This window comes from Epinephelus lanceolatus, chromosome 13, assembly GCF_041903045.1.
Source record: "Epinephelus lanceolatus isolate andai-2023 chromosome 13, ASM4190304v1, whole genome shotgun sequence".
NCBI classification, from domain to species: domain Eukaryota; kingdom Metazoa; phylum Chordata; class Actinopteri; order Perciformes; family Serranidae; genus Epinephelus; species Epinephelus lanceolatus.
Window position 1 is genome coordinate 3,449,286 of NC_135746.1, and position 23,667 is coordinate 3,472,952.

At 43.9% G+C, this 23,667-nt stretch overlaps 1 protein-coding gene across 4 annotated transcripts in view; it reads left to right on the plus strand.

Annotated features, from left to right (window-relative positions):
• LOC117270807 (MAM domain-containing glycosylphosphatidylinositol anchor protein 2) overlaps nucleotides 1–23,667 on the plus strand; it is a 337,292-nt gene that overhangs the window by 210,066 nt on the left and 103,559 nt on the right. For 2 of the 4 annotated variants that reach the window (XM_033648706.2, XM_078173655.1), the window contains exon 9: nucleotides 14,567–14,887. In XM_033648706.2, coding sequence (XP_033504597.1) covers nucleotides 14,567–14,887 — 321 coding nt within the window. The remainder of the gene's footprint in view (nucleotides 1–14,566; nucleotides 14,888–23,667) is intronic. The other 2 variants (XM_033648709.2, XM_033648710.2) reach the window with 1 other exon arrangement.

Sequence of the window (23,667 nt, forward strand, 5' to 3'; positions counted from 1 at the left end):
GCAGCCTGTTTTGGGGTGAATAAGCCCTGTTTTTGTTCTTCTGCCTGTTCTCCTGAAGGGAGAAAGCCCGAGCCGCAATTAGAAGTCTTAATAAAAGCGTTTAGAGGAGATTACGCTGCAGGTCTGCCAGGGTTTCGTGCTGGGGAAGTGGTTGGAAAGCGATTGAGCCTAAAGTGTCTCTAGTCTGAATACTTTGGAGCTCGCTGGCTGCTCCGGCGTTGGCTCCGCTTCCAGATTCCAAACCCGGATTTAGCCCCAGCCCCACAGCACCGCTTTATAAAAGAGAATATTTATCGTCTTTCCATTCTTTCAACTTCTGATGAGCACAGATTTCAGCAGCCTTCATGATGTCTCCCCTTCGCAGAACAGCGCTAATATTTACTATCGTGGCACACTCATTAAATAAGCAACTTCTCCTGCTCGTCGGGGGGGCTCCCGGAGATTGCGAGGCTAATGCTTATTCATGAGCGTGGTCCGGAAACGAGGACACAGACCTCCCCTTTGGATACTGTCAGGATTAAGAACCGCAAGACACAGGAACAGCTGAAAAGAGTTACGAGCATTAGTGTAAAACATCCCATAAACTTATAACAGGAATCCAGCTGATTAATCCTCTCATTAGTCTGCATGTTAAATGTGTGTTTAGTGGGTGTGTCTTGCTGGATTATTGCTGGATGATGTAATTATTGCCGTTCTGTGGCTCTGACTCTGAAATGTTATTTGACTTCGGAATGGAACCACCATCGGGACCATCTTAGAGATCGCTTTTTAATAGCATGTTACTGCGCATGGATTCTTGACATTTAAAGCTGATACCCGCTCATTGCACTCTCCGTGTTATAAAATTACTACAAACACTGGATGCAGCCGACTTCAAGAAAACTACATCACTGCAGGGAGAATTGCCTGTGTTGATACGTCTTCGCATCAGCTCATCCTCAGTCTGATTGATGATCACAAAGTAAGTATTAGGATTGAAAGTCACCTCTCTCTTCTTGTGAGGGAGATAAATCCCTCCATGATGAGTCCCTCAATTAGCACCCCGCTCACACCTGAAACTCTGGCACCACCCAGTGTTTCTGTCAATCTAAAGAATCACTGCAGTTAATGAATTAAGCAAATCAATTAAGTGCTCAGTTGATTAAAAAACGAGCGGGTTTAATAAACACAAAGCACAAGCTCTTTTTTTTTTTTTTTTCGTCTTCACTGAAATGAATTTGAGTCATCTAAAAGCTTGCAGCGGGCCACCCCCTCTCCATCTATCCTCCTTTCAACTGTCCTGTTGTCTCTTTGACTCTGATTCGTCATGAGCTGCCATCATCCGAGTAACCGAGCCACATGTGACTCTAACAGGGACAGCATGACCGCTGGCTGTTGACCGCGCTGATGTGCTTGTTTCAGCTGCAAACTCAGTGACCCCGATAAAGAGGAACCTGGTCTGCGTCCTGACTCACCTACAGGGTGCAAAGGTTCAACTGCTGTTTGGCCACTGTGGATGGAAACATCTTGTTCGCTGCTGTTTGCCATCATGTTTGGATGTGAGGAGTTTTCACAGAATGTGGATGTTTGTCGTTGGTGGCCACATGTCCAGTCTCTTCATGGCTTTTTCATTGGTGTGTGTATTTTATTTGGACAGTAGAAAATCCAGCTGTTGCAACAACACACACTGAATAATATGGAAAAAATTCTAGAGGTGTATCTGACTTTTGCAATGTGTCAAGGCAGGGTACATCCAGTTAGGATCATTTTTAAAGCATTAATCTGGTTTTCAGTCGACCACTGGCTAAGCCCCGCCCTGTTTAGTTACTGTTGCTGTTTATAGTAACTCAGACAGATTTACCACCCAACATTCTTCGTCATTTTTAAAACAATTGACCCTTCACTAAGTCCCATCGCCAGACGCAGCCTGGGGCACGTTGTGTATTAATGAGACTCGTTACCTGGAGAGGTTGGAAAAAGATATACGTTTCTTCCCTGTTCCAAAACCAAAATCAAACCCTGAAAAGTGTAGGGTTAGCTAGCTAGCTACTGAAGATATAGCCTACTGAATGTATACACATGCTGCTTTTGCTTTGCAATGATTATAACAGTGAAACAAAGAGCGACCCTGCTGTACAGGAACCAGTGAAGGGAAGCAGGGAAACTTTGTTCATATTCAACCAGCTCTGTGGCATCGCAGTGTGTGCAGATGAACGGTGTTTGGGTTCACCTGTCTGGTAGCGGAGGTCCACTTCAATATGAGCAAAGTTTCCCTTTATATTCATTGTGTTGTGTGGCGATCAGCAGTGATGTGGTGGTTCACTTTTACACTGTGATCTGTAGCCTATAGTTCGGCTTTAGCTTCTAACTATCTTTGTCTTTTTAACCTGTTGTTGCTGCTGAGTCAGTTTGACATCCTGGATATATCCTTCAAACACACACTGTAGACCCCTCTGTCTGCTGCTCTCTGACATCACTCTTTCAGTTGTCCAAAAATATGATCATATTTCTTCAGGGAGTGCAGTTAGTTACAGTGTGGGCTCCATGCTTACTGCGACAGCTTGTTGGACCACCACAAAGGGGCGGGGCTTAGTGAAGGGTCAATTGATTGCTAACATTAGCCCGAACTCTGATAGCATCCTGGACCAGCTTCCACACAGCTGGGATTTTATACAGTGGATGTGCTAGTTGTGAATGGGGACATTTTTTTTGTTGTTGTTTTTTACATCACCTGTAGCCCCTGCAATTTTTAAATAATGTGTGTAATGGACTTGGAAGTATGTTAAGCTTATGTTAGACCAAACGCACAGTTTGATTCATTCTCTGCCTTTGGAACGGCCAAAAAGGCCCTACAAACACTTTAAAGAGTAAGTGTGGTGTTTTGTAACCTAGATCCTATTTTCCTATTTTCGTCTTGTCGAAGCAGCAAATGGGAAAACAGCTGTAACGTAAATACTCAGGACATGTTTGCACCTTTAATTTATGGCCACGAAAAGGGTTGTTTTTTTTTTTGCTGCTGACATGTTCAGATTATTGTTTTAATTGTCTGACAGTTTAGAAATTATCCCCAGAGAGACAGACCTTAAGATGGTTTTTGTTTAGCCAGAAACAGCCCCAAACCCACCAGACTCCGGCGTGTCCAGTTTTGCCCTTAAAGCTGTGATTGGACAGTCGCTGTTCAGGGTAGCCAGAGGTCAGTTAGGACACATGTGTCTGTAATAATAGACCTGAAACTGTGACATGACTTATAACACCACACTACATGAAAAAAAGGTCCAGTCCATTCATTGAAATGAGTGAAAAATGATGCAGACAGTGTGAATTGTGTGTGTGCAATCAGAGCTAAAATCCTGAAACTAAATGTCTCTGATAGTTGTATGATACAGAATTAGGTCAGGATCTGTGAACTGGACTCACATAATGACATCTGAGAGCAGTAAATCCCAGTATTGGATTATAAAGCCAACAGAGATCCAGAAACAGGCCCAGTGAGCTGTGAACTGGGATGAAGGGGCTTAACAGCTGTCCCAGAGCTGGGATGCTGTCCTCTGAACTCTGCCATATGATAACAGTAGATGCCACGGTCATGCCACTTCTGCTGTGAGAGGCATATAACCACCTGGCAGCATATGTCAGCTGTGATGTTTGTCTCAAACACTGGAAACTGTCAGTACAAAGCAACTCTGTGGTTTTTAAACACTAGTATGTGCATTTATGGAGGTGTGGGAAAGCAAGTGTGGCAGGCAGCAGTGTGGTGGTAGCGTTCGTAGTTACAATGTGACCAGTTTTCCCTTAAGTGAGTCCATAAAATATGTTAATAAGACTAGATAACTCAGCACATTATCCCCAGTGTACCTGCATATAGCATCAGCTGCACCACCTGAAGTCATGCTTTATGGAGGTGGCCATCTGGGAAATCACCTCCCTGTCCAGCTGGGAAAACCTGCAGGGGAAACATGGATAGAAAACGCTCTTCCCTCCCTCATTAACTACTGTCGAGGCCCCTTGAGCGATGTACATAAACTCTGGTCCTTCCAGGGAGTTGTTCACTACTTAGCAGCAGAAAACGTGGAGGTGCTGCAGCTGTGTGTTTGTGCGTTTTTAAACCAGTGGGCATTCCTTTAGCTCTGACTGGTTGGGTAAATTCTAACAAACAGGAGTGTTTGTGGGGCCACAAATCAAACTGTAACCCATGAGGGCTTTGGTATCGAAAACCTGCTGCTCTACAATCTCAGCCGCATGAATTCATGAGGGGTTTGTGTGATTGATTGCGAGGTAAGTTGTAAGATATCAGGGGAACAGCGCAGAGCTGAAAACCCTCACTGGAGTATGTGTAGTCAGTAGTGTGTCGCTGCAGTCTATCAAAACACTAAGCCAATTTTAACACATCTGTGGATATTTATTACACTTGAGCAACTCTGGGTATAGGTGCAGTTCTGCCACACACACAGACACACACACAAGCACACACAGATCCACTAACATGTCCACAGTGGACCTTTGGGATTCCTCTCTGTCCCCAGAGGTTCAGGACTCAGAGGAGCACAGAGTCCTGTCACATTGTGACCAACTCATTGGCCTCAAGCTGTCTAAACACACACTCTCACACATGCAGACACACACTCTGCAGGACTTGCAGTTGTAGAGAGCGCTATGTTGCCATGGCGACGGGGAGTGATGTCACCGCACTTACCCGAAAAAGGGGGCAACGGGAATGTTGTTTATTCTCAAAGATGTCCGTGTGCACCGCTCTGGCTCCCGACGCTGTAAGAAAATGCAAAGTGCCAGATATTTTTCACGGTTTGCAGTCAGCTCACATTGCAGTGTGTCTGCTGCGGCGCTGCTGGATTCTGCTGAAAGGCTCCAGCAATCAATCTCTACACTTGGAGGATCATTCCAGCTGAGGCCCAGGAGATGTTCAGCACTGCTGAGGCCAAACAAGGAGGTCCAGTCCCAATTTAGCCCCGCAAAGTACACAAGCGCACACATAGGCGCAGCGTTTTGAGACACAAACAACAACAAGAAGCATCCCATTGAGGAGCCGAGGCAGGATCACAGCATGGTGTCACCCGTGGGCGAGAAGAGAGACACTCAGCTGTACGCACACGCTGAGATATAAAACCACGTAAGCGCACACTATACAAGCATACGCACACAGCGGGCATGCCCTGCAGGCATCACTGGCATTTGGATGGCTTTGGCACAATGAGAGCACAGTGAAGACCAGTAGCGGGCTCTCTGCCACACTGAGCATCTCAGTGGTCAGTCTCACACACAGAGGCAGGGTGTTCACTTGGAAAGAGAGAGCAGGAGGAAGAATGAGGTACAGAGTAAGCGCGAGAGAGTGATGAGCGAGTGTCTGTGTGCATGTGCGCATGTATGCCTGTTTGCGTTTCCATGATGGTGCGGAGAGAGACAATGGCAGCTGATGGCCAGTATTTGTGCTGCCAAACCCAATAGGCAGACAGCTGTAATTGCCTGCCTAATCTGGGCTGTGGAGAGGCCAGGTGTAATGATGGCAACTCAGTGAATACACCTCTCCTCCACTCGCTAATGGATGCTCGCTGCTCTCCTCCTATCCCGCCGCTGTCAGTTCACCATTTCGCTGTTTGGAACCCAAGGAAACGTTCGGAAAAGTGGAGAAAATATGCTGTGGAAAGAAATATGTCAGCTCTTGACACCTGGCTGCCTCAGTCGAGACATTGTGTGAATACCAATCAGCGAATGTATTAGAGTGAAATGAGTGTCTGCTGTCATTGTCTCGGCGGGGATCATTTTTGCTGCTTCTTTGGTGCCAAACAGCTTTGCCAAGACTTATCTGTGAATGACCAGTGTTCATTATCCCGTGCTAATTACACCAACATGTTTATGTATTACTTACTCCAAGAGTTAGACAGAAATGTTGCACTAGCTGAAGCAGCTCTACGTGTGGTTTACAACGGCTAACAGACATATTAATCTAAGTGTTCAGTACAGTATTTCTCAGATACAGTAAAATTAGTTTAAAGCTGCTATGATGAATATTTTTATATTAACAGTGGATTAAATTATTACATGTGCATTAAAGGTTGTCCCACTCACATCACAAGTAATTATCACCTGATAATTAGCGCTATAGAGAGGCAAAGTCACACTCCTTCCGGCATCACCCATGGGACCTTATTTCAGAATAAATAAGTACGTTTGTTAGCAGTGAGAGAAAAACAAGATTTTGACCTTTTTTAAAGGTCAGTTTGTGATAGTGCTGTTTGGTTATGTGTTCAGTGTACTCCATTGCTTGTCTCAAAAAATACATCGCCTACATCACCCAGCTAGCTAGGTAACTTAGCTATGTTCCAAAGCTAACGTTATCGCACCTGATGTGTTTTCCTAGCGACTCCTAAGGCCTGTACCACAAAGCCAGTTCAACTTACCCAGGATATCTTTTCGTCATCTGGCTTGACTAACCCTAACATTGGCCGTCTGGATAACCAATACTACAAAGCAGGTTATCAGCTTGTTCAGTCAACTCTGGGTTTTCCTGTCCAGCCACGAGCGCGTTCATCAGAACTATAGATGAAGTAGGCTGCTTCATATCATGAGATGAAACGAACTACGAGACTGTAAAATGTCAATGGTGCAGGATGTAAACATCATTCTGTAATCTTGTAACGGATAATGTTGAAAAAAAATGTTGAAAATACTATTCAAGAATTCACCATTGGTCAAGACTTGAAGCACGTGTAATAATAATAATAATAATACATTTTATTTAAAAAGCGCCTTTCTCAACACTCAAGGACACTTACAGAGCATTAAAAACACAATTAAAATCACAATTCAAATAAATAAAAACAACAGACAAAAGTGACACAAAGTAAAAATGGATGTGGGCAATTAAAGGGAATATGCAGTTTGGAACAGATGGGTTTTGAGTTGTGATTTGAAATGGGGAAGAGAGTCCATGTTTCTGAGGTCCAGGGGGAGAGAGTTCCAGAGTTTGGGAGCAGAGCGACTGAAAGCTGAGCCGGGCGGGGGGCACAGAGAGGTGGAGGCAGGAGGACGACCTGAGGGAGCGAGAGTGGGTGGCGATGTGGAGGAGATCAGACAGGTGGGGGGGGCGAGGTTGTGAATGGTGTTGAAAGTATACAGAAGGATTTTGTAATGGATTCTGAATTTGACTGGAAGCCAGTGAAGCTGCTGGAGGACAGGGGCGATGTGGTGAAAGGAGGGGGTTCTGGTAATAATGCGGGCTGCAGAGTTTTGGACCAGTTGAAGCTTATGGAGGGATTTGTGAGGGGCACCAAGGAGGAGTGAGTTACAATAATCAATACGGGAGGTGACGAGGCTGTGGACCAGGATAGCCGTGGTGTGAGGGGTGAGGGAGGGGCGGAGACGGTTAATGTTTCGTAGGTGGAAATATGCAGACCAGGTGATGTTATTGATGTGTGAGTGGAAAGACAGTGAGCTATCAAGCATGACATCCAGACTCTTAACTTGAGGGGAGGGGGACACTATGGAACTGTCAATAGTGAGGGAGAAACTGTCAGTTTTGGATAAAGTGGATTTGGTACCGACCAGGAGGAGTTCTGTTTTATCAGGGTTGAGTTTGAGGAAGTTGGAGGTGAACCAGGATTTAATTTCTGAGAGGCAGTGGGTGAGGGAGGAGGGTGGAAGAGAGGTGTCGGGTTTACTGGATAAGTAGAGCTGGGTGTCATCCGCGAAGCAGTGAAAGTGAATACCAAATTTACGGAAAATATTGCCAAGTGGGAGGAGATAGATAATGAAGACGAGGGGCCCCAGGACGGAACCCTGGGGCACACCTGAAGTGACGGGGGAGGGCTGTGAAGTGAAGGATTTGAGTTGGATGAACTGAGTGCGGCCAGTGAGGTAAGAGTGAAACCAGTGAAGGAGTGTAGGTATCACTGGGCTATGGGCCCATGTGCCATTAGTATTTTTTGCCATGTAGTTGGATATCTGTCACTAAAAACGCTTTAACGTGATGCCAGACTGTTTCTGCTACTGAAGTAAAGGGTGGAAAAGTAGCTGAGTTAATGACTGATGAGGTCTATCTGCTGAAATTTTACATTTATTATAACAGGAGCCAGCTATCAGTGTGTGGATTATTTTACTAATAAAATATTGCAGTGATGGAATCAGGGTGTAAAAGTTGCAGCACTATCACTGCGTACTGACCTATAACAATATATGGGCCAGAGCAGGTTAACCGTTCAGCATAAGGTGCCATGGTGATTTATCTCGGTAAAAAGAGAACCAGCTTCGTAGAGAAAACCCAGAGTTCCCCCTGAAGTTACAGCCCTAACTCCAAGTCCTGCTGTGTAGTACAGGCCTAGGGTCCTTTTTATCAGTGCGAAACACACAGGTATCGAAGCTTTAGCCAAAGAGAGACTATGACATCATTTAGGCAACTTGTGTAGTCCTTCTAATCAGGGCTGTACGCAGGATGTTTGAAATACAGAGGTCATTTAGTCGTGGTGCATGTGGGGGGGTCAGAAATTTTTGTCAATTATATATCAAAAGGCTTCAATCTGGTGCACTTTGACAGCCAAATTAAGAGGGTACATCTGTAAAGAACTACATAGTAGACATATTCTGCCATATATGAAGAGGGGAGACTCTCTGTAATCTGGCAATATAAGAACCATGATGCTGGGACATTCTGTCACTTCTCAGCTGTCCAAAACATGTGGTTTGTGCCAGGCGGACATGATTGCCAGTATTTTTTCATTATTGCAAGAAATTCCATTGACTCATTCACAAGTCAAAAATGTGTTTTATCTGAAAGAAACATGCCATATTTACATCTAAGATCGTAGAAAAATAGTCAACCAAGTGCAATGATGTCCTCCAAGATAATATTTGCCACTTTGTTTGCAGTTAAAAAAAAAAAGAAATTCTGGGCGGTTTCTTGTCGACATGATCTTGACTTAGTTCTCTTTGCTGTGTGCTGCTCTTTGACCTGACCTGGACGTTTGTTGTTGTTGTTTTTCAGTTTCAGTTATATATTGGGGGGCCATTTTGGGCATTGGGGGGGGGGGATGTGTCCCCCTTAACGTATATGGTGACTACGGCCCTGTCAGCATGCATAATTAGGCTGCAGCTGTCTGGGTGCGCAAAGGTGAAGTGGCTGGTTTTGTCATACAAAGTTTGATGGAGTGTCAACTGGACAATATGGAGATATTTGCATCTTGAAAGCCGGACTACAAATGTGGATAGACAGGGAGAAACACACGCAAGCCTAAGACGTGGTAAGATACGATATTCCTCACTATATGAAGTGACTGATAACAAGATCTGTATCATCATCAATTTGGACGCACTATGCATCGTTCGGGCCCATAGGGTTAAAATAGCAAGCTAACGTTACCTAGCTAACTAGCTGCCTCTTGTTAGAAGAATTACACAAAGCAAGCAAGCAGCCCACACTGAAATGATTTTAGTTTATTCAGTTACCTGGCTCGATCGCTGACTGCTGTCCACACAGCTGAGTGGCAGCCTGACAGGTGCCCGAGTTGCCCCACTAAACACAGCGCGTATGCGAGTGCCTCGATCAAACAAGAATACCAGAATTTTCTTTTTTACATAATTGTTATTATGGAGAAGAGAGAGTCACTCAGTCACCTTCCATCGGTCCTCCCACGTACTTTCACCGCACAAATGAGATGGTTTATTTTTATTTTCATTTTATTCATTCATTTAGTTCGGACAAAAATACTGAGGTCATGACCTTGGTGTCCTCAATGGTAGTTACAGTCTTATACTTCAACAGTTTTACGACTGCGGGTGAGTAATTCGTACTAAAAATGATCATTTGGGGGGTGAAGTATCCCTTTAATGTCTAATTCAAAGGTACAATTCAAATTCACAATGCATACAATTTTCCAAACGTATCCTGATACATTTATTCTTACTATATCTTTTGAAAATGCTTATACAGAGGTTCACAAAATACCTAACATTAGCCCCCAGTGCCCCCCTGGTGCTGCATACTTCATGTTAAGTTACATACTTAATGCAAGGTCCCTTAGTAAGGTTTAAGGCAGTTAAGTTTCATAGGTTAGGTTTAGGAACTGAAACAGGGTGACAGTGTACCCTAATGGTTCACTTGGTTTGACGCGGTCCCGAACACTGGTCTCCTGGGGGAACATCCTGTGTTGCTTGACCCATCCATGAGTGCATTGGTCACGTGATCCCAGCCATATCGGTTACGTATGTGGGTTTTACACAAATTACTGAGTCATGGTTAGAGGGGTTATGTAAGAATTGTGGTGCATTACTTGTCATCGGTATACTTCCAAACAGTGCATGAGAACAGCCTGTGTTTAGACCCACTCTTTCTTCCTCCTGGACACTGATGTTCTCAGTGCATAATGTGGGGTCAACAGTGGGCCAAAGTTGCGGTTGATGTTTCATTTTGGAGTAAAGATGGGGTTCAGCTCAACCTGAGAATCAGGGCTGCATGTTGAGCTTCGCCCTGTTTCTACCATCTGCCAATCACATCCAGTTTTTTGTACTGTTGTTTCAGCATTTTGAGTGAGTTAGAACCTTTTGAGTCACCTTAAGGACAAAGGAAATCAGCGACAGCTTCAGAATTGAGATGGCAGCGGGATTGTTGCCTCTCATCCAGACAGAAATGGGGTCAAAGGAAATATAGCTGGACTCCGTTTCGTTTTCTGGAGATTGCTAGCGATTTCATCACTATGAAACTTCATTGTGGCTTGACTTCATTCCAGCTGCAGCATTGTTTGGGCAGAATGACAGTGATTCGAAAATCATCTGGGAAGCATGACACGGTTTCATCATTGCTGAGAAGATTTTCACTCCTCAACTCTCTGGCTGCAAACTATTTTTGGGAGCAGTGCTACAAAATAGTCTTGGAGTCTGCTGATGGTTTGGACTCATACAAAAATACATGAAAACAAAAATACACACACACTCACACACAGCACTCTAGGAGCTGGTGCAATTTGCCAGGTTTGCTAATTAAACAAATTCACTTGGCCAGCATGCTTGATGAGGAACCAGACTGCGTGATCCAACCTGCTAGTTTCCTCGCTTTCCAAACTTAGAACACACACACACACACACACACACACACACACACACACACACAAGGCACACTCAAGGAAACCTGCAAATGTGTCCAGCAATTTGGCACTTTGCTCTTCTTTTATTATTCATAGTTCACTTCCAGCCAAGGCTCTAAGTGTCCGTTAAACAAAGGCAAAAATATTTATTGGGTCATATTTTGTTACACGGCCAGCAATAACACTATATCACCTTTGGGAGTGTTCTGTTGTAAATGCTCTGAATTATACGACGCTGTGCTGAGATTGAGTAGCTGCATGAGGAGGAGGGCAGAGAAGTAAAAAGCTGTGGAGAGTGATGGTAATGATGGCGAGGGTGATAAGAATTATGAATGTTGTAATGAACGGTGGTGAAATCCATCCTGAAAATAGTATTGTGATGAGAATGTGATGTGATGATGAACATTATGCTGAAAATGTGACAAGGATGATGATAATACTGTAATACTGATGATGGTAATGGCAATGCTGACGATGATGATGATGGTATCTAGAAGGGTAATGCGTTGCTTAGGCAGATGTAGAGTAGATAGAGTGTGTTTATAGTGAGATTATTAGTATTCTTTTACCTTCTTATCCAGTGATTTATTGCCTGCTTTCACTGTAGGAACCTTTCCAGGGGCCCAGGAACTATTTCAGACACCTTAGTTTCATTTTCACCGGAGGAACCATGGATTAAATTTGCCATAGCTCCCAGAGACAAAATAGACTGGCCCCCGAACTACAGGGATGGAGTTTACAGTGCAGAAAATCGCTGTTTGGTCAAACACAAAATTCATGGCTGCTACAACCCCTTAACAGCTCCATTCACACAGGGTGCCACTTGTATCAATACTAGGCTGAGGGTCGGATATTTCTTGTCCAAGTCATTGATGTTAAAGACAAAGTGAAGTTGTCCGGTTTCCAACTGGTCCAAAAAGAGCAAGATAATGAAGCTGAGAGTACGAATGAGATAGACAGATGGGGCAGCAATTAAGTGAAGATAGGAAGGTAATCAAAGTAAAACTTAAATGGACAGTTCACTCCAAAATACAAAATACATAGTCTTCCTTTCACCTGTTGTGCTATTTATCAATCTAGATACCGAGTGTTGGAGATGTTGCTCGTACAGATGTCTGCCTGCTCTTTAATATAATGGAACTAGATGCCACTTGTCTTGTGGTCCTCAAAGTGCACAATGTCTCTTTCCATAAATCATAATACAGTTACTCAAGATGATCCACAGACCTTGTTGTTTGATAGGGTGATTGACGGAGCAGCATTACTGGTCTCTGCTTTATCCAGTGCAACACACCAGGCTTACTGAACTCAGATCAGAGTTTCAAACTAGGCAGCAATGATCAAATATGAGTCAAGATTCGGTTACTGTATTGCTTATTTTCAGCTTTAAACTATTTTCTGATTCACATTTTAGTGTACTGTTTAGCTCTAATTTGAAAAGGTTTTGTCCTTCTCGAAAATCGTCTGAGCAACGTCCCAACTTGCAGGTGTCGCCCAGCACTATCTCAAACATTGTATTGCTCTGATTGGTTGAAGGTCTTTCCACTTGTTTCCAGGAGCTATTCGGTCTGTGCGTGTTTTTATAATGTCCACTGGAAATCGTAATGAACTGAGAGGTTCAAAACTAGTTTCATGTCAAAACTATTTTCTTTCTACCAAACCACAGCTACCAACTGTATCACCGCACAGAGGGAAGTGTGCATCTACTGCTAGCTTACCTAGCACCACTGAGCTAGCTAATGTTACAGCTCAGCTGAGAAGTACATCATTAATGTTTCCATCTCATGCTGTCATGCACAAGCCTCTTGTCTATGGCCATGTTTACACGAAAACAATCCACTGAAAGCAGAATCGTTTCTCATTTTCTTTTTGAAAAAAGTTCCGCGTTTAGACGACAACTTTTTGATAACAATCGGCGTGCACACGGATCCGCAAAAATGACCAAAACCGCTGCAGTATACATGCCAGGCCAGTAGTTGGCGGTGTGATGCTTACACTTCCTTCTAGGGAGCGGCGATATATAAACAAACAAAATGGCAACCGCACAAACATTTGTCTGGACGGACGACAAGGTGGAGTTGCTACAGTAATTCTACACTATGATGGGGAAGCGTTGATAAATTCAACAGGGTGAGCAGCACAAGCAGAGCTCGGGTCTCTGCCATTGTTGTTGTGACGGTCGACTTTCTCGCCCATGCCTAGTGACTGGAACCGTAATGTGCATGTGTGAAAGTCTCTGTTTTCAGAGGAACTGCATATTGCAAGTTTACATGACAACGGAGACGGTGCTGTTTCCAAAAAGTTGCACTCTGGAACCCGTTTTCAAAACTTTGCGTTTTCAGGCACCCAAAACACCACTGTCATGTAAACGATCGGCCAAAATGCAACTAAAGTTTACCGTTTTCAGTTGAAATCGTTGTCATATAAACAGGACCTATGAGTTGATGCACTCTTCCTTCGGTGCGGCGATACGGTTGGTTGGGGCGTGTAGAAAGAAAATAATTCCTACATGAAACTACACAACAAGGTCTGTGGATTATCTTCAGTAACCGTGTCATGATTTCTAGAAAAAGACACGACTGTTGAGGTTTTAAAAATGATTTTTTGTGACATCTTTTACCACTATATTTGAGACAAGGCAGACGTCTCTGCGGCAGATATCTCCAACACGCGGCAGCTCACACCAAAATAATCTAGACTGACCAATAGCACGACAGGTAAGAGGAAAGTATGTGTTTTGTGCTGAACTGAGCCGTCCCTTTAAAGGAATTTTTCTTAGATATGAAGGTCCAGCCAGGACACAGTTAGCGTAGCGTAGCATACAGACTGGAAGCTGGGGGAAATGGCTATACTGGATCTGTCCAAAGGGGAAGTCTGGCCAAGATAACAGATTCAACCAAGGACATAAATGTTAATTAGTTTTACTTTTTTGAAATAGTCTGGCACTTAAACTCTCCCCTTGGTGTTTGTATGAAATAAGTACAATGACTCAGCTTTATTTCCTCCTGTTATATAATTGGACTGATGTGTTCATGGTTCTTCAGATGCAGTAGAGAAACAACAGGTCCTTGTTTAGATCCTGACTTTAGTTCCTGTGGCTTCCTACAACCTGGAAGCTATTAATCTATAAGGGCTATTATTGATTCTTTTCTTTGTCTGTTATGGTCACAAAGTGCATTTTGCTTGTCAGCTCTTCATTGCATTGCTCATTGTTTGCCATTGCTTGACTGCATTTAACTTCCTCACTGCTGCCCTCCATGATGGTTTTACTTCAGGTACATGCTCAGATCGTCCAGTCCTAGCCGTTAGCCATCGCCGCTGCTAATATCCGCATGGTCCTTCCATACAAGCTGTGTATGTGGCTGAGACTCAGCTTCATCGCCATTGCAACTTGGATGCTCATTCGCTCCCCTCCTCCCCCATACCTTCCACGCCACTTCTCCCCCCAGTCGACCATTTCCTCTTACCCCGCCTGCTGACTTTCTAGAGCCCCATATCAGTCCCTCCTCTGTTTTTCTCTTTCTTAGTTCCTCCCAACCTGACAGTCCCTCGGGGCAAGTCCCCCCTGGTGGCCCGCGAGGGTGACACAGTGGAGCTGGAGTGCCTTGTTTCAGGGAAGCCCAAGCCCATCATCCTGTGGTCGAGAGCCGATAAGGAGGCGCCCATGCCGGACGGCAGTATGCAGATGGAGAGCTATGACGGCGTGCTGCGTATTGTTAATGTGTCCAGGGAGATGACGGGCTCATATCGCTGCCAGACCAGCCAGTTTAATGGGTTCAACGTGAAGCCCCGGGAGGCCGTGGTGGAGCTGATCGTACAATGTGAGTAGACAGTGGATATTTTTTGTCTGTGTGTGTCTACATGTGTGTCTACATGCACGTTGCAGTGTTGTAACAGGGCGTCATTTGTCTCTGTGGTGTGTTTTCTATGTACGCAGTGTAATTAATCTCTGGGTTCTGGTCCAGTGTGACCGAAATTGAACATTCCTCAATTTCTTTCCTTCCACGCCCATCCAATTTTCTTCTGAAGGCTGTAAAATTAGTCCGGTCCCCTGGTACCCTGCAGTCAGGTCTGAGCGGAGAGAGCTCTGACTCCACCTCTTACACTAAGGGGAGGACTTTATCTGCTGAGTGTGAACTGTGCACAACTAATATTAACAGAGGCACAGAGCTCTAGGTACTGACGTCCACACATATTAGGGTCTGTCTGCGCATGTGTGTGTGTGTGTGTGTGAGCACTCACATCAGACAAGACCCACAGACTGTGTGCCACGTCCCCGGGCCTCAGCGCCGCCGCTCATTGTGAAACCCCTTCCATTCCTTAAGATGTCACATTCAAAGATGGCTTAACGGCTAATTAGCGAGCGGCTAATTTATTCCCACTAGTATTCATTTTGTATTCATTTATGGAGATTTGAATGGAATATTTCGAATGAACGTCAGGGATTCAAAGCGTTTTCACTCATTCAAGGACTGGGGACGTTTCTCTCCGCCGCAAAAAAAAAAAAGAATGGAAGATGGATCGGAAGGAAATTAAGGCGATCTGTGTAGGGTGCCACCATTCTCTGGCAAGTGATTATAGGAAATAGAAAAAGTGAGTCTCATTGCAACAGTCCCATTGTTTTCCTCATGGCCTACTTAGTTAATCCATACATTCTTCCATCTCGACCAACCCTTATCTAGGAAGAACCTGTGCAGCTGTATGTCACTCTTAAACTACTTTCATGTGAATGGCAATTACCATGCTCTCCGTTCTCCCCATTGGACATGGCAAACATAACACTGCAGGAAAATATTCAACAACTTTAAATCGTGAACAGTAAATCAGAATAATGGCCGCAGCTCAACCTGGGGTTTTGATTCGAGGTGATTTCGACACACCCAGTACCAGTACTTTGATTGAAGAGGAACAAGAGCAGCCCCCCTGCACAGTTCGGCTGACAAGGATTAGCATATAATTCTGCCCTAATTTTTTCTGGGGATTTTATTGTACTCTTTGCTATGGCATTCACGTTTCAGCTTAGCCGTTAGCCACTCTGCTGCGTTAAGAGTGTTAATGAAGTTTTGATGTGCTTTGAAGAAGACTGTGTTACAGTTTTTGGCTGAATTGATTATGATTATGCAGTGATGACAGCCCGTATCAAAGGTTAGTGGCTTTGCTACGCACCGATGCTGACACCATAAAGTAAACAAAGGATTTGGACTCTAAGATGCCCTTCATTAATTAGCAACACCCGGTGGATCAGCTGCCTCATGCAAAGAGGGTGTGGTGTGATAGAGACAAGTTGTTGGACGCAAAATTAAAACAAGATTGGAGTTAATGGCTTTTATCATTTATAGGGACAGTTCATCCTAAAATCAAAAATACATCTTTCTCCTCTCATCTGTGGTGCTGTTTATCAATCGAGATTGTTTTGGTGTGAGCTGCCAAGTGCTGGAGATGTCTGTCGTCTCTCCACTATAATGAAAGCAGCAGTGGGGTGGAGGCTTGTGCTGGTTTTTCATATGGACTGCTGTACATGTGGTAGATATTTTAATGTGACTTGTTTAAAAGAAGGACACGGAGAGGTCACCCCAAAGTTCACCCCCAAATCAAAACAACAAATTTTTCCTCTGACCTGTGGTGCTATTTATCAGGCTAGATGTTTTGGTGTGAGCTGCAGAGTGTTGGAGATATCAGCTGTAGAGATGTCTGCCTTCTCTACAATATAATGGAACTAGATGGCACTCAGCTTGTGGAGCTTAAAGCGCCAAAAACGTACATTTGAAAAACTCAGCATCAGTGTCTCTTTATAGAAATCATGACCTTGTTTCTCAAGATTATCCACAGACCTCATCATGTAGGAACTATTTTCTGTCTACTGAACTACACCTGCCGAACGTATCACTGTGCAGAGGGAAGCATTCATTCACTCAGGGGCAAGAGGCTCATGCTCGTGACAGCATGAGATGTAAACATTAATGGCGTCCTCCTCTGATGAACTGTAACGTTAGCTAGCTCAGTGGTGCTAGGTGAGCTAGCAGTTGATGCACGCTTCCTTCTGCACCATAATGCAGTTGGCAGGTGTATCTTGGTAGAAAGAAAATTGTTCCTACATCAAACCGCTCACAACATGAGCCAATTACTTAAGATATTCCACAGACCTTGTTGTGAGCAGCTGCATGCAGGAACTGTTTTCTTTCTACTGAACTATACCCACCAACAGCATTATGGTGCAGAAGGAAGCATGCATCTACTGCTAGCTCACCTAACAACACTAAGCTAGCTAACGTGACAACTCAGCTGAAGAGGACGCCATTAGGTGGATTCCTTCACCTTCTTGCTTAGTGACTTATAGCCAGTTTCTACTGTAGGAACCTTTCCAGGGGCACAGGAACTATATCAGAAACCTTACTTTCATATGACTGGAGTAAACAGGGACTAAATGTAGTTTATCTGCCATAGTTCCCAGTGACAAAACAGTCTGGCCCAGGAACTGAACAGTGCCTGCTGGCTGGGAGACTGTGGAACTATCGGGATGAAGTTCACAATGCTGAATGTCACTGATTGGTCTAACACAAAATTCATGGCTGCTACAATCCCTTCACATCATCAGTTGCACACAGTGAGCAAGTACAGAGTGCCACTAGTATCACTGCTGGGGTGAGGGCTGAAGACTTCTTGTAAGATTCATTGTCAGGTTTCCAGAAACAGCCAGGCGAAGAGCGTGTGAACGACCTGAGAGCACGAGTGAGTTCAAGAAATGGAGCAGCGATCAAGTGACGATAGGAAGCAAAATTTAAAGGGACAGTTCACCTCAAAATGAAAAATACTATTATTTATATTACCTCTTATTTGTAGTGCTGTTTTTCAGTCTAGACTGTTTTGGTGTGAGTTGCAGAGTGTTGGAGATATTAGCCGTAGAGATGTCTGCCTTCTCTCCAATATAATGGAACTAGATGTCACTCAGCTTGTGGTGCTCAAAGCGCCAAAAAATACATTTGAAAAACTCAACATCAATGTGTCTTTACAGAAATCATGACCTGGTTACTCAAGATAATCCACAGACCTTGTTGTGAGCAGTTTCATGTAGGAACTATTTTCTTTCTACCAAGATACATCCGCCAACTGCATTATGGTGCAGAAGGAAGCGTGCATCTACTGCTAGCTCACCTAGCACCACTGAGCTAGCTAATGTTCCAGCTCAGCCAAGGAGGACGCCATTAATGTTTACATCTTGCGCTGTCACGAGCACAAGCCTCTTGTCCGTGAGTAGATGCACACTTCCTTCTGCATAGTGATACGTTTGGTGGGTGTAGTTTAGTAGAAAGAAAATAGTTCCTACATGAAACTGCTCACAACAAGGTCTGCGGATTATCTTGAGTAACCAGGTCATGATTTCTGTAAAGAGACATTGATGTTGAGTTTTTCAAATGTATTTTTTGGTACTTTGAGCTCCACAAGCTGAGTGCCATCTAGTTCCATTATACTGGAGAGAAGGCAGACATCTCTACGGCTGATATCTCCAACACTCTGCAGCTCACACCAAAACAGTCTAGACTGATAAATAGCACCACAGGTGAGAGGAAAAATTTGTTGTTTTGATTCAGGGGTGAACTTTGGGGTGACCTCTCCGTGTCCTTCTTTTAAACAACAGTCACATTAAAATATCTACCACATGTACAGCAGTCCATATGAAAAACCAGCACAAGCCTCCACCCCACTGCTGCCTCAGTCGTTTAAAAAGACTTAAAAAATGGATGATGCTGTTTTCCCCTCCGCTCCCTCTCAGCAGAGAGAGCAGTTTACTGCCACAAGCAGCAGTAGGTCACACTGATCTTGCCTACCGTTTGGAAAGCAGCAGGGGCATATACTGTATTCTGCGTAGCATTTTTCCTCAGAATGGCACAATTAGAGCAGGAAAAAAAGGCAAATAAGCACAAACTGTCCACAAGCTTTTTGGACAACAGCTATTATTGCAGCATTTATTCCTGCATTTGTGGCAGCATCACACGCTACAGCTCCATCTGCAAATCAGTGACAAATCAAAGCCATGACACAGACAGCCCAAAATAAAAGACCTCTTCAGATTCTAGGAATAAAATGTCCTCAAGTCTGAATGAAAAATAGAAGTCTTCTTCACATAGTTAAAGGCACTATGTGTAACAGTTTCAGTTGTTCTTTGAGACAAACAAATTTTGCAGTCAAAAGTGTGTCCTAGCACATGTGTATTTACCTCCATCAGCGTATCTAAGTATGTCCGTAAGCTCCGAAATTCTCATTTAGGCCTACATATACATTGCGACCGGACGTGCGCCATCTTCAAAATACAGGTAGGTACAGGGACATACTTGAGAAATACGGAATCGCCTTTCGCATTTTCACTTGTCGGTTTCCGGTTTCCGCCCGCAGGTAGAGTGACGAAAAGCAGCAGCAAGCAGGCTAGTCACAAGTGCTGGTGCATTCAAAAAAAGGCAAAAAGGCAACGTGACCGGCGATTTCAAAAAACGAGGGTCAACATCGGGGTAGCCTTTCCCAGGTGGAGAGAGCTGCTGAAGGAGAATCACAGCTAACAGCGGCTCACAGCTGTTAGCCGCTGTTAGCTGTGATTCTCTGCTGTGATTCTCAGCGCTGTTAGTGCTGTTAGGGACGCAGTGTTGCGAGGAGAGGGATAAGGTGTGTGAGGTTGAGCCACTTGTCAGTTAGTCTCTACATACAGACTCTACATTCAGTGAATGTCTGTAGGCAAACCCCAGAGATCTTGCCTCTGGAAGAAGAGCGGAAGAGCCCTGGTTTCTGGTTGTAGGCTGTTTGTAGTCCATGTGATATTGACCAATCACGTTTGAGCCGGCTGCAGTTGTTGCCAGGTTAAATGGTCCGTGCGGTGAACTAAGGGGGCGGAACATAATTGGCATCACTGCAAACTCTGAATCCATCGCAATGGTTCAGCATATTTACTTATATATAAACGGAAGTCTGAAACGGAAATTTGCCTCCTCCGCCCAAATCAAACCGGAATGCCAAAAAATCAGGGGTCTGCCCCCAGAGGCTGTATCGCCGTCTGCCGGAAGTCAGACGCCGAATACAGCCAGTGGGTTCCGAGAATGCTTGTCGGTTGTCAAATGACAAGACATGATTGGTTTGTGTCGATTTACACCCGCCCCAACAGTCCTACATTGTAAACACAGCCAGCATGGTGAGGAGGGGGTTTGTCAACTGGCATCGCGTGTGTCTGTGTAGCAGCCTGAATGAATACTTCATGAAGTATCGGATGACATGGTTTCATCAGTGTTATCATAGCTTTTTGGTACACAGCAGCTACAGTTGTTGCAATACGCGTTTGAAACAGTGAGGCGCTGTAGAGTGCGCTATCCGTTTGAATGCAATATACGATCTCAACACTAGATGGGAGTAATTCCTACACAGTGCCCGTTTAAATGTCATAAAGTACATAAAACTATTTGAGGAATTCAAACAAGCCATATGTAATTACTCTATGATGTTAGACATGAGACACAATATTGTATTTAGTTCATTGTTTATTGTTTGTATGACATAACAGTTTGGGACAAAACAACAAAAACTGAAGCCCCAGTGGCGCTCCAGCACCATCATGGCCGCCACTGTAGCCAGTAAGTCAGTGTCCACCAGACGCATGACCAAAGTGTCTCACTTGTGACTCTTTGCTCTTTTGGCACTGGGTCTGTTTTTGCCAGAGAAGCAAGAAATTATTTTCAGGGTATATAAATACTTACAATTATTGACAGTTACAAGTTACAGTGACATTAATAGTTGAGATCTAAGGACTGCAATGAAATAAAATCAGACAATTACAGAAATACAAATTAGAATGCCCACAGGGAATTCAGGGTTCAGTACCTTGCTCAGGGCACCTCTCCATTTACCGGACAGAGACTTGAACAGGGGCCCCTCTGGTTCCCAACCCATGTCATATGGTTTAGCTCCGGCTGCCCAACTGCTACAGCAGTCGTACAGTGGAAACCACTAACAGTGACCACATCTGTCGGGGCCACACACGCTATAAACACATGAAACACATTATCATAACCATTTTTCTGTTTCCTTATTTCTCATGCAGATTACTGTGTAAATCATGGGTCTGCTACTAAAACAAAATAAAAGCAAGTCGAAATCCTTGGTCCAGATCGGTTCACACAGCCTGTAATCAAAGTTGGGAACACATGTCCATATTTATGAGGTCACATGGTCTGACAACACCTCATCCACCACAGATACCCGATTAAAAAGACAATCTGTGGCATAAAGTTATTGCATTCAGATAACACACAATCCACAAAATGATAATTTGGACATCAGTTACTCACCCTGTGTTTGCTTGATATCATTGAAAAAAACGTTTTTTTCTTGCATGCAGTCATGGTAAACGAAGAATTAAAAAGTAGAGAAAACTGTTGATGAATCATAGTAAAAGGGGGGCCACATACAACAACAGCAAAACTATATCGGTACATACCTTTACAAATTGTCAAACATTTATCCAGTCGTATGCTCAGTACTTCCTAAACAAATGCATTGTTGCTAAAACCTTCGTAAGTACTGAGCCTTCGACTGGAGTTTGCATGTTCTCCCTGTGTCAGCGTGGGTTTCCTCCAGGTGCTCCAGCTTCCTCCCACAGTCCAAAGACATGCAGGTTAATTGGTGACTCTAAATTGTCCGTAGGTGTGAATGTGAGTGAATGGTTGTCTGTCTGTGAGTGTGAACGGTGTATGACAATGGTGAATGAATTACTGATAATATAAATTGGCACAATAAGCTCATGTCATGGACTGTGTGTAGTAGCGTAACCAAATATGTCTCTACTGTTTTGGATGAAGAATGATTGTATTAACAAAGGGTTTGAATGGCCACACTCAGACAAAACACAAATACCAACACATTCTGACTAATATAACAGAATCATGACCGGCTGATCCCGACACTGTGTGGGAGGAGAACTCATCCAATTAGCGATGCTACGCAAATAGCAGTTTGTCAGACTACTGAGGAAGAAGGTCTTGTATTTTCTTTTAGTTCTGGCAGACCTTTACAGTGCATGTCATAAAACTGGTCAGATATTTCATACAATGTAGGCGCAAGGTGATCACAAGCCACAAATGTCAAACTACACAACGCAACACACTCCCACCTCCAGTGCTGAAATGGAAGTTAAAAGACAAAATAATGGAATAAGGTCAAAGGCAATTAGATTCTTGTTTGGATGTCACTTGTCCTGCAAAATCTGATCTGAAGGAGGAGGAATGCTGCAGTTTTCCTTTTGCTAATGTTAACTACCTGTAATACAGACGCTCTGCTGTGGTGCAGATATCTAGAGAACGCGTAGAGGCGGAGGGAAGTCAAGATGTCCCCTACAAAGTCTTCCTCAGTCTGACAAAATGTCAGATTTGATTGGGAGTAATCATAAAGATGAGAAGACAGATGAGATGTTACAAATAAGAATAATAAGACTGAGTAAAAGAAATGTAAAAGAGCTGTGTATAGAACCAGAAAATGTCTCATTGTCTGGTGTAACAGATGGTCTCAAAGCAGGAGAGGAGGAAAAGGACCTTCAGACTTTAAACTCAGGTGGCCTTAACGCAATGTAAAATGAATAATGATAAAGAACTTAATATTCAGCACCTAGGGTTTTTTATCCATTACATACTTTAATGGCTCTGTTCTATCCAAAATGATAGAGTAAAACATGAAAAACAAAACTGTATTTTCAAGCAAAGCTGTAGCTCCCACAAAGGTCCACAACCTTTGAATGACCCCGTCTTCTAGTGTCACAGTATCACAGGTGCTCTCGGGTGGGATGTTTCTTCTTGGACAGCCAACCAAGGGAGGCCGCCTCCTATCACACACTGCTGCTGCTGCTGCTTGTCTCAGTAACAGTGGACAGGGGTCAGTTACAGGGAGTGACTAGTGTCAGTGACACTTAAATGGAGAAGACCTGCCTCAGGAGGTGAGGAGGGGAGACTACATGTGAAAGACATGTCTGCTCTCACTTATACCCATTTTCCACAAAATTAGCCGGCATATACAGATTCTTTAAACACAGGAAAAGCCACAGACAAGAATGTCTTTTTTTCCTCTGGTGTCACGTTTAACATCATGAACGTGCCAGAAAACAGTTTAGTGAGGGATGAGGGAGAACACCCTAATATAATGGTAGGGGAAACACTGATCTTTGTATCTGTATCTGTACGTGGAGTGGGCGGAGTTTAAAGTTTAAGTGAGTTGAGTTTAAATCAAAAGTGGGTGGGACCTAACCAGAAGTTGTTATTTTAATCTTGATATTAATATGGTTTGATCAGAAGTTGCTATGTTTATTAGTCATCGGAAAACTATTTACACACCAACCTCAGAATTGAGCTTCAGAATGCGGTGTTATGATATGCTGCTGGTTGGTCGGACAGCACCTGTCATTGCAGTGTGATATGCCGCTGAATGGTGACGACATAGAATAAGGAGTTGGAAAGTCCCGTGCAGGAGGGGTGGTGGATGGGTCCAATAAACCCCGAACTTTCACCCAGGAGCCCAGTGCTCGCTTCCCATATGAATGTGAAGCCAAGCTGTGATGTAATTTTCTAAACCTAATCGA